Source organism: Gekko japonicus, unplaced genomic scaffold, assembly GCF_001447785.1.
Source record: "Gekko japonicus isolate JY-2015 unplaced genomic scaffold, Gekko_japonicus_V1.1 scaffold505, whole genome shotgun sequence".
In the NCBI taxonomy this organism is placed as follows: Eukaryota; Metazoa; Chordata; class Lepidosauria; order Squamata; family Gekkonidae; genus Gekko; species Gekko japonicus.
Genome location: NW_015169788.1, coordinates 773043 through 788560, shown reverse-complemented (window position 1 = coordinate 788560; position 15518 = coordinate 773043). Strand labels below are relative to the sequence as shown.

The 15518-nt window shown below is 49.7% G+C and overlaps 1 protein-coding gene across 1 annotated transcript in view; it reads right to left on the bottom strand.

Moving 5' to 3' along the window:
- Positions 1-15518, bottom strand: part of SCRIB (scribbled planar cell polarity protein) — a 117457-nt gene that overhangs the window by 72895 nt on the left and 29044 nt on the right. The window contains exons 3-8 of the mRNA XM_015416965.1: positions 14900-14978; positions 14480-14569; positions 14296-14352; positions 13938-14001; positions 13542-13616; positions 4978-5122 (exon numbers count right to left, since the gene is read on the bottom strand). Of these exons, the coding sequence (XP_015272451.1) occupies positions 4978-5122; positions 13542-13616; positions 13938-14001; positions 14296-14352; positions 14480-14569; positions 14900-14978 (510 nt within the window). The remainder of the gene's footprint in view (positions 1-4977; positions 5123-13541; positions 13617-13937; positions 14002-14295; positions 14353-14479; positions 14570-14899; positions 14979-15518) is intronic.

Here is a 15518-nt window from a genome sequence, read left to right as displayed (position 1 = left end):
ACACCCCCACATGCGGAGCAGACTGCCTGGCGGTGTGGCCCGGCAGGGGCACTTCTCCCTTCCTCCCCCGGCTTCTGGGCAAAGGGCCTCTGTTACTGGACCCCCCTCAGGATCAGGCCTTCTGCCCTCGAAGGCCTAGACGTTTCCCGTTCTGGTTCTGGGCGAAGGGTCAGACAAGGTGAGGCGGGTGGCCCTGGGCTTGTCAGGGGACACGCCGTTGTTCCAAAGAGCCAGCTCCCGGGCCGGATTGCCTTTCAACTGTGTCACGGCAGGCCGCTGCTGGTCGGGACCACTGAGGTGCAGGGGGGGGGGAGGAGGGGATTGGGCCACTCCAAGCTATTTCATTCACTGCCCTCATGCCCCTGGAAAACACCCCCGGGGGGTGGAGAAGAAGGATCCCCCCTCCCTCCTTGCCATGGTGGTTCCGACCAGCATCAGGACCCCGCAGTGCCGTTGAAAGGAGTTCCCAGCTGAAGCGTCTTGCTTGGCTCATCCCCTTTTTCTGGTGGGTAAGGCTTCCCCCCCCCCTTGTCCTTAGCTTCCATGAGGGAGGGATCCAGAGAATCTCCGAAGAACCTGACACCCTGTGAAAAGGGACGGCCGCTCCTCTGGTCTGGGCCCTCTGGTCCGCAACGTATTTCTACGTGCAATCATGTCTGAAGAGCACCAGGCTGTACTGATGTAGCTTCCCCAGGAGGCACGGGCTGAGGTCCAGCAGGGCAGGCCACAGGCAAGGCTGCAGAGAGCAACCAAAGTCCAGTCCAAAAGACAGGGGTTCCTGAGAGCAGGTTTACCAAAGTTCAGTTCAGGGTCAAGGAGTTCCAGAAAAGTCAGTTGTCAGGTCCAGTCCGAGGCTCAAGGCTGCAGAGGTCCAGTAGCAGCAAGGTTGGTGGCTCAGTAGCAAAGTGTACTTGTTGCGTCCACAAATTGCGGCTTCTCCCAGTTGGATTTATAGCCAAGTCTTAATGAAACTAAACTCTCAGCCAATTCCTTGGCAGTCATCCTGAAGCTACTAATTCGTGTCTTCAATTGACAGCTGGCGACAGACCAGGAGTCTCGCACTTCTCCTCCTTTCTTGCAACTCTAAGCGTCTCTGACAGTGTCGGCACTGCAAGGATGTGGGTGAGCCAGGTGGGCTGGGAGTGGCTGCTGAAGACGTGTTTACTGCTTCAGAACTTAAAGGTGTAGTCTGTGACTCCTGATAAGGGGTGTGCACCAAAAAAAAAATTCAGAATTTTTCAGGTTCGGATCTACCAAACCCGAAAAATGTTGGCATTTGCTGATATTCCCAAACCCCAGTATTGATATGATACTGTTGTTCAGGAGTTTTTGGAGTTGCCAAATTTATTTGCCTCAATTATACCCTATGGGGACTGTCCCCATAGGGTATAATAATCCCCCCCCCGAAGTCACCGGGGGGGAGGTTTCCATCACTGAATGGAGAGTACTGCCTCTGTGGCATGTCTTCAGACTGAGGGGGGGGTAAAGTTTAAATCCCCCCCCAGAGTCTCGCCGCAGAGGAGGCATTCAATCACTGGCTCAGGGCTAGTAGGTAGCTCTTCGCCTGAGAAATCTGAGCCATCACTCAGCACAAACTGACTTACGACACTAGCAATGCATCGACTGCAAAGCAGTATTTTCTTTAATTCACCTGTCAGGTCCTTAGGGATATCGTGCTGTGCTGCTGAAAGGCTGGCTGACCACCTATCTATCACCCTGGGAAACAAAGGTCACACAATGGAGGCTGGAAACGTCATGGAGGAAGTGGCAGAGCTTCTTCGCAGAGCAGCAACAATCCTCTTGGCACTGGGATCACTTTGACAGTCATCTGAACCAGCCTCGAAGGCCAAGTTGGCGGTGAGGTCAGCCATCAGGGCACTGACGACTAAGGGAAGTCTGAAATGCTCTGCTGCCTCAGGAACGCCTTTGATCCCCCAGAGCTGGAAGAGGCCAAGAGACCTGCTGCCTTCAACAGAGAGGGCCAAGGAGACTGAGGCTTTAACCTCCTTCAAGATGAGTGGACTGGGCGCTCTGGGAACGCACGGGTCTGAATGGCCTTACCATGTCTAAAGGACTCCTCTTCGCCTCCGGGCTCGGTGAGAGCTTCCAGGGTCCGTTAGGCCAGCCTGCACTGCCATGTCCCTCTTGCGGTATTTTAAACCAAGCCCATCCACAAAAGGCTAGGAAGACCAACTGCCTCCTTCACCAGCACACAAGTGGAGAAGAGCAAGCTCACCTCTTCCTTTTCACGCTTACTCTGCTGCTGTGCGTGTGCGTGTGTCCTGTTGCCAGCTAGCATGATGCAAAGGCAGAGATGCCAAATGGTGGCCAGGTCCCGACCTGTGTGCTTCCGCACTTCTTTTGTACCACGCCCTCCAACTCCTGGCCAAGGCTGGGGAGGCAGCCAGAGGCCCACCCAACACAGGTGGCTGCCACGGGGGAGCTGAAGCTCTTGCTGCCAGACGCCTACGTTGCAGGGCAAAGGGGCATTTGGGGAGACGGAGGTTGCCCCCACAACAGAGCCCATCTCCTCCCTGAATGTGATACTTTGGCCAAAGCCTCCAGCCCCCCTCTCAGCTAAGAAAGAGAAAAGAAGGACAAGAAAAAAAGTGTTGGGACACTTTCCCTATGAAGAAAGGTTAACGCGCTTGGGGGTCTTTAGCTTGGAGAAACGACGGCTGAGGGGTGACATGATTGAGGTTTACAAGACAATGCATGGGATAGAGCAGGTCGAGAAAGAAGTACTTTTCTCCCTTACTCACAATACAAGAACTCCTTGTGGGCCTCCATGAACTTGCTGAGCGGTCAGGTTAGAACAGATCAAAGGAAGTACTTCTTCACCCAAAGAGTGATTAACACCTGGAATTCACTGCCACAGGGTGGCGGCTACAAGCATGGACGGCTTCAAGAGGGAACTGGATAAACATCTGGAGCAGAGGTCCCTCAGTGGCCCCTATTAGCCACAAGGTATAGATAGGAACTCTGGGGCAAGTGATGCTCTGTCTTCTTGGTGCTTAGGGGGGCCAACAGTGGGAGGGCTTCTAATGTCCTGGCCCCACTGGTGGACCTCCTGATGGCACCTGGTATTTCTGGCCACTGTGTGACACAGAGTGTTGGACTGGATGGGCCATTGGCCTGATCCATCATTGTCTCCTCTTATGTTCTTAAGAAAGGAAAGAAGGCCTTCTGGAGTGAGGAGGAGTCTTGCTCCAAGAGGAAGGAAGTCAGCAGCCTGCTATCTGCTCATAGAAAGGTCAACCCCGGGAACATCAGAGAAGCCCCTCCCATGGAACTGTCAAAGAGCTGCACCCCTGCCGACAGCCACGGGAGAGACTCCTCCCAGGAGAAGAGACCGTCTCATCCACTACCACAGCAGAAGCCACTGCTTCAAGCCCTTCTTTCGGCCACGTTTCCCAGTGTTCAGACAACATATAAGAAGTCAACAAGGCAGACAATTTGCTCACAGGCCAGCCACTAGAACACAACCACAATGGAAGGATTCATGCCAGATCTTCTATGTATTTTGATATATATATTCACATATTTACTTATTCTAGAAAATGTCACATGGCACAATGCATTTATTTGCGCTACGTGGGGCTACGCTTGAAAACGCAGGTGGTCCAGAAGGCAGCTGCCCGGCTGCTGACCAGAACATCACGGTCAAGCTCATATCCCTCCAGTAGTCTCTGGATCCAATTCAAGGTGTTGGTGTTCACCTCCAAAGCCATTCATGGGATCCTCATCCTTACAGGATGGCCTACCTCACTACAACCCCCCACCCCAGCCCCCGCGCGCCCTTCAGCCGTCCTCCTCTGGGGGCCTCCTGCAGGGGCCTGGCCCCAGGACGGCCTTCTCTGCTGTGGCCCCTACCCTGTGGCCCAGGCACTCCCGGACGACACCCCCCACGCCCTGGCGGACTGGCTGACTCCTGGAGGGCGCAGGCCAGGCAGAATCGCCTACGTTGGCCTTTGGAGAGGGATCCAAATGTCTGGGATGTCTTTATTCGTGGATATGGTGCGAGCCACATGTTTTAATTGTTTAACATTTTAATGTTAATGTTTTAAATTTATTTGTTTTGATGTTGTTTTCACCTTATTTATATGGTTTTAATGTTGTCAGTCACTGTGAGACCCTTTGGGAGAGCGGCCACGAAAAAAAAAATCTAATCAATAAAATTATGTCACTTGGTTCGTTATATACTCCTTGGAGTTCATACGAAAATTAGATCACGAATTCTCTGGGAGTCCGTCCCCCGCCCCCCCGCCCCCCGAGTGTAGCAGACCCATCTGCATGTGGTGGCCAGGCTCAGACTAATCTCCAGGGATGCAGAACTTCTACAGAGGCCCCTCTCAGTGGCTCTCAGCCACAAGGCACGGAGAAGAACGCTGGGTCTGGGGCAAGGGAGGCTTCTCTGATCCAACGTGGGCTCCTCTTATCCCTGTTACTGGGGGGGGGGGGTGGAGGGAAGGGAACAGAGCAGGCCCAGGCTGCCACTGCCCGTCCAGCTCGTGGACTTCCACGAGGTGTCTGATTCGGCCACAGTGCGAAAGTGAAGGAGAGAGAGAAGAGATTGGATGTATACCCCATGGCCCTTCACTGCCCAAAAGTGTCTCAGAGCGGCTTACAGAGAGGATGCTGAGCCGCTAAAGCTTCACTCTGATCTGTCAGGAATCTCACAGTCTGCTCATTCTTGACCTCAAAAAACTTCTTCCTGTGGCTCTTTGGGAAAATTCAGTGTGTTCAATGGAGGGCCACCAATACATCCTAAGGCATTATAAATGCTGTCTTAACACACGCACCATGCTAAGCCAGCCTGTTTGGAACAGAAGACATTTATGTTCTAAAAAACGTGCCCCCCCTATTTACCCAGCCTCTCAGCACGCACAGGCAGGCCCCCCGAAGAGGAGCACGACACCCCACAGCTTCCCCCCCCCCGGTGCCCACCGCCCCAGTGTGCCAGCAGCCCACACTCACCAATCCCGTCAGGAATATTCTCCAGCAGATTCTGTGAGAGGAGCAGATCCGTCAGAGCCACCAGCCCGCTGATCTCACTGGGCAGCTGCTCCAGCTTGTTCTCAGAGACATCCAGGCAAACCAGGCGGCGCAAGTTGCCCAGCTCCTGCAAGGAGGGAGGGGTCAGGCCCCGGCCCAGAAGAGCAAACCCAGAGGCAGGCCGCCCGCCCGCCTCCCGTGTACCTGCTCCATCCCCTTCCCAAAACGTTTCAAGCAAGACTGGTGGAGACTGGGGCTTGTTGTTCATTCACTTATATCAAAAAAACCCGTATCCCACCTCTCCACCTAAGTCTGAGGCAGCCTGGAACGCAAGCAGAAGACATCGATTTAACTGCACCCATCCCTTTACAAAGGTACTAGGAGATCTTAAAGCAACATGATCCCAATGAGGAAGGAGGCTGAGCCAAAAGGAAGCCAGACCGCTGACAACAGCTAAACAGTCCCAGAGGAGCTTCTAAGGTCGCTCCTGCCAGGAGCTGAGCAACTCCGCCCTCAAGGGCAACGAGCAGGGGGAGGAGGCTACGTGGGGAGAGCCCGGCGTCTGACCACGAAGCACGTCTGGAAAGGAAGGACAGCCGCCTGGAGCCCAAAGGATCGCTGGAGAAAATGTATATGCCCGCCAAGCATCCTCCAGGCCTAACGACCCGTTCCATTCTCCCCGGCTGAATCAGGGGATGTCTTCTGGATGTCTGTGCTTCCCCGCTGCATGCGGACGTGCCTGGAACTCGCAGGGCACCGCACCGGAAAGGGGGGGGCTCTCAGAGCCCCTTCCCCAGCCGAGGTGCTGCTTTCTTCACCTGAAATTGCCCCGGGAACTGGCTTGCTCCATCTGGACTAGGTGGGCCACTGGTGTCATCCAGCTGAGCTGTTCTGATCATTCTTCAGAACACCAAAACAACTAAGGACGAGCCTGGCTGAACAGGAATGCTTAAGCTTTGTGCCTGACCCCATGAGGATCAGGCCTCATGCATGAAGTGCAGCAGGGAGGATATCCCCAAAGTCAGGGTGCCACCACAGAGAAGGCCCTGTCCCGGGCCACCTTGTGCCTCACATCGGCCCCAGAGGGTCAGCTTCACTCTCAGGAAGGATCTTTTGGGAGCAGGGCAGCCTCTGCTGCTCTCACAGAGCAAAACTCTTCTGCAAGCAATTCTGTCTGCTAAGCTGGAAAGTAAGTTCTTGGAACAGTTAACACTCATGCACTTATTTTTCTGATGTATTATAGAATTAAAAAGATGGAAGGGGCCTAAAGACCACCCAGTCCGACCCCCCACCCACCCCCGCACCAAGAGCATCCCTGAAAAATGATCATCCCACCTACGCTTAAACACTTCCAAGGTGGGAGAACCCTAACCCCTGGGTCCCTGGGCCACCCAACCCACCCCTGGACTGCCCTCATTGTTAAAAGGAGGTTGCTGCAACCAGGGCCAGATCCTTCTCAGTGGCGGCCCCCACCCGGTGGAACGAGCTCCCGGAGGAGATCAGGGCCCTGCGGGACCTTATGCAGTTCCGCAGGGCCTGCAAGACAGAGCTCTTCCGCCAGGCTTTCAAATAGGAGCCGCCACTATCACTACCACCACCACCACCACCACCACCAATGGTGGAGATAACAACGGGATCAGGGGCGGTCCCCGGAAGATCTGCCACCACCTTGCATGGCACTGATACCGCTGGACTGGCCTTGGACCATCAACGGGACAATACCACCCCAATGAAAGGACTGATACCATCTTCAGAGACCATCTTGTTTGTATGGAGCACTTTATTCTTGTTTTTGTTGTTATTTAATGGTTTTACTGTTTTATCCTGTTTTTATGTATGGGCTTGTGCCCTCTTGTAAGCCGCCCTGAGCCCGCCCGCGGGGAGGGCAGGGTAAAAATGTTAACAATAAATAAATAAATAAATAAATAAAATATCCCGCATCCATAATTTAAACCCAGCTTTACAAGTCCTGTGGCTCCACTACCAACTGAAACAGCTCCCTGCCCACTAGACGATCACCCGTCAAACAGTTAAAAAGAATAATCATATCCCCCCCCCCATCTCCTCCAGGGCGAACTTCCCACGGCCGTTCTTCATAAGGCTTAAGTCTGGTGTAATGGTTAAGAGCACGGACTCTAATCTGAGGGAGCCAGGTTGGATCCCCTCCTCCTTGAAACCCCTAACCATCCTTGCCACTCTCCTCTGTACCCGCTCTGAAGTTTCTATACCCTTCCTATAAAAAGGCCTCCAGAACTGGGCACGATAGTCCAAATGGGATCTGACCAATGTGGTACACCATGGTTCTTCTATCACATCTTGTGTCCCAGATCTCATGCATCTGTTGATACGCCTTAAGGTCAAATTTGCCTTCTTTACTACCGCATTACGCCAGCTACTCGTATTCAACTTGCAGTCCACCAAAACCCTAAGATCTTGTTCTTACATGCAAGAACCCGAAAGAGCACCCCCCCAACTGGTACACACCCATAAGATTTTTGCCACACAGATGCAAAACCTGCCCTTTTCACCATGTACCCGACTGTATTTTATTTCTGTCCTTCTGGAGCGTCTGCTGCCCCTCTCAGTTTGGTGTCATCTGCAAATCTGATGAGTAGTCTCTTCACACCCTCATCCAGATCCTTGATAAAAATATTAAAAAGCACCGGGCCTAAAACTAAGCCCTGCAGATTGTTGTGTTCTAATATTGCCAATTAGCTGATGTTAAAAGTTAAATATCACAGAGGCAGGATCTGGAAGTTAAATATCACAGAGGCAGGATCTGGAAAAGGAAAGGAGAAAAGAGAGAGAGGGAGACGACTGCATTCCTGATTTCCCCCCCTGTTAGTTCTGTACTGATGTCAAAAATCACAACTGTTTCATATTCGATGTTATTCGGTAGAATTTCAAACTAACTAAGCAACAGTGGAACAGTCTGCCTCGGGAGGTGGTGGATGCTCCTTCGCTGGACGTTTTCAAGCGGAGGTTGGACATCTTTCGGGTATGTTGTAGGTATGTAGGGCTATCTTTCAGCTATGCTCCTGCAGAGTGCAGGGGGTTGGACTAGATGACCTGCAAGGTCCCTTCCAATGATAAGAGAGTTCTGTTGATAAAATAATGCATTTAAGTATCGGGTTGACTTACTCAGAAATTCTCCTGCTGGCAATTCTCCACAGCAGCCTTGGTGTTGTCCGCGTTAACAGGAGTCAGAAGACTTAAAAATCCTCTGATCTACCCCTGCATGGGGTAGCAGGAGTGCTTCTTAAGCAAAAAGAGAAGCTGGCTGGGGCTACTAAACTCCCCCTGCCTGGCAGGTTGCCCTTGATGTGGGGAAGCTCAAAGGGACATAATTAAATGTGTTCCTTCAGTCCGTCACCATGTTGGATCCCCTACAACAATCTGAGCCTTCCAGATTTAGCAACTCATTATTTTTTGTGATAAAGAACCGCAGCAATTTTTTAAATTCTCTGCTAAACTTACTGGCTGACTGTTAACTAACTAACCTTGCAGAAGAAAAATTTAAACAACATTGTGGGAATACAGCATATTACCAGACTAATCATCGGTTCTCGACACCAGTACAGAACTAGCTGGGGGATGGGGGGGATCAAGAATGCCAGCACACACACACACACTCTCTCTCCCATTCCTTTTTCTTTTTTGGATCCTGCCTTTGTGACATTTGACTTTTAACATCAGCTAATTAGCAAGAGGAGCTGCAGTGGCTCAAGTGGTTAAGACGCTGAACTGCAGGCTGTAGTTCAGCAGTTCGAGACCCAAGTGTGCCGCATGACGGAGTGAGCTCCCGTCTCTAGTTCCAGCTCCTGCCAACCTAGCAGTTCGAAAGCGAGAAATTGCAAGTAGATAAATAGGTACCACTTCGGTGGGAAGGGAACAGCGTTCCGTGCGCCTTGGTGTTTAGGCATGCCGGCCACATGACCACGGAAACGTCTTCGGACAGCGCTGGCTCTTCGGCTTTGAAACGGAGATGAGCACCGCAACCCTAGAGTCGGACTCGACTGGCTTTTGAGCAAGGGAAACCTTTACCTTTAATTAGCAAGATTAGAATACAACAATCTGAGCCTTCCTGATTTAGTGACTAATTAATTTTTTGTTATGAAGAACGACGTGTTGAACTGTGATCTATCTGGACAAAAAGGAGGGACCCTGACTTGCAGCCATTTTTTCCTTTCTCTCTCTGACTGGCTTACTGGCTGACTGTTAACTAACTAACCTTGCAGAAGAAGAATTTCAATGTCATTGTGGGAATACAGCAAGGCATATTACCAGACTGATCATCTGTGTTGGCTTTTATTTCTACGCTCCCCTCATTCGGAACCGGAAGCTTTCCTTTCTAAGACAAAGAGGAAGAGAGGGGTTTTTTATTTCTAGACTGATCCTCTTTCTCTAGTCTTTCTTATCCTGTCATATCTCACTGGATTATAAATACATTGGACTACAAACCCTTTGTTGAATTAGATTGCAAACGCCACACTAATTTGGATTTAAAAAAATATCCAGTACTGATTTGGAATACAAGTCTATACGGTTTTACAAAAATCTGCATAAGTAATCCTTTGCTGCCATCTACTGTCTGTTTTATGAACTACAGCTAAGCAGTAAGATCTGCATAAAACTGGAAGATTTGCATAAGTAATTGTTTCTTGCAATCTACTGATCGTTTCTGCTAATGTACTGTGTTAAAACATCTCATAAATCTTTTTGTTGTTGTTCAGTCGCACAGTCGAGTCCGACTCTTCGCGACCCCATGGACTAGATCACGCCAGGCCTTCCTGTCTTCCGCCGTCCTCTGAAGTTTGCTCATAAATCCTATGTACAGACTACTGTATTAAATTTATCACCTTCCTATTTATATTTGTAAACTTTCTAAGTAAATGTATTGTAGAGATTTGAAGGTCCAATAATATACAGTAATTATGAATAATAATTTTCTACTTTAATATTTAAAGCAAACTAACAATTATTAATTAAACAGAAGAGGACTGTGGCTTAGGCTGTTTATATAGAATAATAATTTGTATGAATATATGGCTATATTGTCTAAGATTACATGCTTTTATAGAATCATAGAATCACAGGAGGAGGAGGAGATTGGTTTTATACCCCGCCCTTCACTACCCGAAGGAGTCTCAGAGCAGCTCACAATCTCCTTCCCTTCCTCTCCCCACAACAGACACACCATGTGAGGTAGGTGGGGCTGAGAAAACTCTGAGAGAACTGCTCTTGAGAAAAAACTGAAGCAATACAACAACAGCAAACTCTTTAATAGAAGCAAATCAAAGAATTGAAGTTCTAGAAACAAAACTCAGAAGTAATAACCTGTGATTCTCCAGAATTCCAGAAACTCTTCACAATTTGGATCTAGAGAACAGATTCTGAAAGCTAATACGAGACTTTCCAGAAATTCTGGAAATTGAACAAATTTTTAGAATTTTTAGAATCAATTCAAAGCACACAAGTAAAAATAAATTACTATGAGACACACTAGTCAGCTGCACTCATAAAAAAATCAAAATACGTAATTTTAGCACAACACAGAAAAGATCCGCTTGAAGTTGAAGGATAAGAAATAAAAATATTTCAAGACTTAACACCAAACACAATCAAGAAAAGAAAAGAATTTGGAAATCTAAAACAAGTGCTGCAACAGAAATTAATCAGATATCATTGGAAAATTCCCTTCACCTTATAAATTTTTTGTCAAAGGATAAGAAAATAACAACCGAACAAGCTGAAGTACTTTTACAAGAACTGACAGCAAGTAACAGTGATGAAAGTTCAGAACTAGAAGGCGCTGGGCCGTCACCTAGAGAAGAGGCTGATCCTGCACTGGGCAGGGGGTTGGACTAGATGGCCTCTGTACAGTCCCTTCCAACTCTGTGTGATTCTATGATTCTAACAGCCAGAAGAGATAGAGAAGATAACTGTTACTAAGAAACCAATAAAATACTTGGGCATTTTTATAACAGCACAAAGTTATCATTTATTTAAAGGTAACTATCAAAAGTCTGGGTGAACATTACTGAAGATTTGCAAAGATGAGAAAGACTGAAAATTTCATGGCTGGGACGAATTTCAGCTGTTAAAATGAGCATATTCCTAAAGCTAACTTTTTTGTTTCAAATGTTACAATTTATATAGATGAAGACTAAAAAAATGGCAGAAAACGATAAATAACTTCAAATGGAACAGGAAGAAGCCAAGAATAAGATTTTAAGTATTACAGGATGAAAAAAAGAGGAGGTTTAGTGGTACTGTTTATTAAACTGTATCGACAAGCAGCTGCATTGGTTTGGATTACAGGTGTGCAAAAAAAATTGTTTTTGTTCCCGATTCAGGTCTATTGGACCAGAACATATCGGTATTCCTAAATATTCCTGAATACCAGTATCAGTATTGAACTGGTATTCAGGAAAATAATCGGGAAACCCAATTTATTTGGCTCCATTATATCCTATGCAGACAGTCTCCATAGGGTATAATGGAGAATTTCACTTGCCAAGTTGTGTTGCTGCAGCGGCGCAACTCAGTGAGTTCAGAAGACATTTAAACTTTAAATGTGTTCAGGTCACTCACCAAGTTGTACCACATTTAAAATTAAAATGCCTTCTGAATTCACCAAGTTGTGCCATCATGGCGACACGACTCAGCAAGTGAACTAAATGCATTTAAATTTTAAATTCCTTCAGTTTGCTCACTGAGTCACTCCACTGCCATGACACGACTCAGTGAGTAAACTCAGAAGGCATTTAATACCTTCTAATCATGCCCAAATAAAAGCCAAATAATATCTACTTTTATTTGGGCATGGGTATTTTAGTAGCCAAATCAGACTGTCTAATATGTATTCGGCTGAATAAATAACCGAGAAATACCAATAGGGTATTTTTCGGATATTTATTTGGCTCAGAATACACTGAGCGCACACCCCAAATTTGGATCTCAGACTGGATCATAGATCCAAACAGAAGAAGCATCAAATTGGAAATAACTGACATGAAAGAAGGAATCCACTATTATTTGATTACGAAATCATTAAAAACAATTCAAAGACAAGACGGTAACCACATTCTGAGAGATGGACTTTAAGGTTCCCAATGCAAAAATAGAATAAGTCTGTCTATCTTGCTACTGACGTTACCAATCGATGCCTATTGTGACAGCAGTACAAGAAAGAAAACTGACCGTATAACTTATGAATATATGATAAGACAAGAAAAAAATTAAACCTTGGTAAGAGATATATAATGAAGGGAAGAACATTCCATGGCTGTTATTTTATCAAATGGTATTTAAATATAAAGAACAAATAGCAAAGGAAAGAGGTCGAGTAAGAGAGAAAATGGTCTTTAACATTTAATCACTGGAGATCTAAAACACCTATCAGGAAAAATTTATAAAATGCTACTGCAATATGATACAGAGACAGAGCAAATAAAAAAATTGCATGATAAAATGGATGCAAAACTTTGGAAAGAATATTATGTATGAGTCAGTGGGAAAAATTATCAACTAAAGAAGTGGAAGCACCACACCACCCACAATGCACGCCAAGGACCCTAACCCTGAGTATGCCACAGCCTCCCAAAAGCAGCCAGCCTTCTCCCTCCTTTGGCACAGCCAAATTGACCATTCAAGCCAGCCAGCAGAACCGCCAATAGAGGTTCAGAAGGGCCATGAGACAATGAATCCCAAACATTAAGGGAGAATTGGTACAAAATGTTTTTAGATGGCATATTACGCCTAAAGATATTGCAGAAACTAACAAAGGATATGATGGGAAGTGCTGGAAATGGCAGAGTACAGCTGCAACATTCTATCATATGTAGTAGACATATAAGAAAGCAAGAAAATATTGGATAGAGATACATAAAGAAGGAAAAATTATAAGAAAGGGCAAATGCACAGGACCCACTGGGGCAAATCCAGGCTGTCTCCTTCGTATCACCAAGTTATCCTCCAGATGCTTACAAATCAGCCCTTTTCAAACCTGCTCCAAGATCTCCCCTGGGACAGAGGTCAAACGGACCAGCCTATAGTTCCCCAGATCATCCTTCCTCCCTTTTTAAAGAACTGGGACACCATTTGCCCTTCTCCAGACATCTAACACATCACCTGCCTTCCAAGGGGCCCTGAAGATACAGGATAACGGCTCTGCCAGCTCCCCAACTAGCTCTTCCAGCACTCTTGAGTGGAGAGCATCTGGCCCAGGGGACTTCCACCCATCCAAAGCTTCCAGGTACTTCTGAATGACCTCTGTACCTATATCCCATTTGCAAACCGGAACCCTGCACACACACACACACCCCAGGTGGGCCTCTACTCTCCTTCAGAGGGAAGACAGAGGCAAAACAGGCATTACGGCTCACTGCCTTTGCTCCGTCCTCCATCGAGGTGTCTCCGCATTCCAATGAAAAGCTTGAAAGGGCAACGGTTCGAGGTACCGCGTGAGCCTCAGCAGACAAGAGGGCACTCCCACTGACCCTCTTTGCTGGTGCTGCTGCTCCGTGCCTGCTGGCAGTACTCACCGGGGGAAGAGACGAGAGCTGGTTCCGGTCCAGCCACAGCTCCCGCAGGTTTGGCAGCGCCCCCAGCGTGTCTGGCTGTGGAAGAGAAGCAGCACGTGACCTCCCTGGGAAGACCCCCAGATCCCATCTCAGAAGGACTGCATCAGCCCCCCCACACACACACACGCACCAAGAGGACGCCTCTTTTGGTCAAGACACCCAACCCAAAATGGTATCTCTTTCTGCAACGAGGCCCCCTGAGGTAAGGGGCCGAAAGGCAGGGCAGGGAGTGTCCAGGAAAACACCCGCCCCCCAGCCACACACACACACACACAAGTAGTGGGCTGGAGCAAAGGGATTCCGGATGTCGAGCCACCACCCCCTCCCCCCCCCCACATGGCACCCCCCCCCCCTTACCAGCCCCTCCAGGTCGTTGCCTCCCAGGTCCAGCTGCTCTAGCTTGACGAGGAATGAGAGTGAGCTGCAAGACAACAGAGGAGGGGGGGGAAGTATGGTCACTTGGTCAGCACCACGAAGAGCCCCCCCAAGAGGCAGAGTTCGTGTTCCAGCAGACAGAGGGCACCTCGGAGGCTGAGTCTCCTTCTCACAGGGCCCAAGTGCACCCTCAGGAGGTGGTGCCCAAAGGCCAGGGTGCCCAAAGGCCACACTCTCAAATATACTGCCACCGATGTCAGAGGTGTCACGACTCGCTGGAGACAGCCTGGATCCGTGAATAGGCCTAGAACGCAGCAGACACAAATCTGCAGAGACTTACGCAGGGAGGGACTTGAGCAGGTTCTCGCGAAGCTCCAGGGTCACCAGGTTGGCCAGACTGCAAGAGAGGAAGTCCAAGGAGACGCCACTGTTTGCCCGTCCCAGAAACAGCCGGGAAACGAGGGGCACCCCGTGTTCAGCCCCTCCTCCCCCCCCACCTCCCAGCCAGGCCAGGAGAGACTCACTTGCCGATGTCGCCGGGCAGGCACTGCAGAGACACGTCGTTCAGGGCCAGGTGGCCCAGGCTGCGCAGCTGCGTGAAGCCCTCGGGGAGCCTGCGGGCAAGCCACAAGACGGGGCATGAACGACAGCCGCCAGGGGTGTGCTCTCTCTCCAGCCCCACAGGGAGCGGGGAGCACCCCACGGACCCTATAGCCCGAGCCTCCCAGAAGCAGCCGGCCTTCTCCCTCCTTCGGCACAGCCCAGCTGACCCAGCCAGCCCACAGAGGCTCTCGGGCAGGGTCATGAGATAGCGGACCAGGGGGCCCGGGGGGCCCTCCTGCCCCCGCTGCTGCCCTGGGAGGACAGTCAACACTGGGCGGGGCAGGAGTGTCTGCCCCGAGGGTCAATGCGGGGCACCACAGCAGAACTCACACCCACCCTACCTGGACAAGGGGTTCCCGCTGAAGTCCGCGATTTCCAAGGCTTTGCAGAACTTGATGCTTTCTGGGATTTCCGGAATGTCTGAGGAAAGCCAGGCAGAAAGAGCAAGGCGTGAGCGGCCATTTGCAACAAGCTCCTTTCCCACCCCTCCTGCGACCCACGCTTTCAGAGACAGGGGTGTGTGTGTGTGACGGGGGGGGGGGACGAGAGCCACTCGCTCAGGGGCAGCTAGAAGCTTCCTCCCGGCAGCCAGGCAGAGAAAGAGCTGGTACTTCTTCTGAGTCGGGGAGACAAGCGAGGGCCAACGTGCCCGAGAGACCGGGGGCCCAACCCCAGCTCCTGGAGCTCCTGGGGCGATGCTGCCTTTTCTCTTGCCCTGGAAAGTTCCGACCCGCTTTCCATAATCACTCCCTTGCCGCTTTCTGAATTCCCAGCCGTGCCTTCACCCTGTGCCTACTTGCACCAGCCTGCTTTCTGACACGGCAGTCAGAAGACGCTTTTTATAAAATGTACCGAACAGGCATCCTCTTGGGTGGGTGGCCTTTAACAGCCAAAGCCATGTTCAGAGAGAGGCCCACTGGTGGGGCCCTGACGGGGTGGCAGCATCTGACCGGGGGGGGG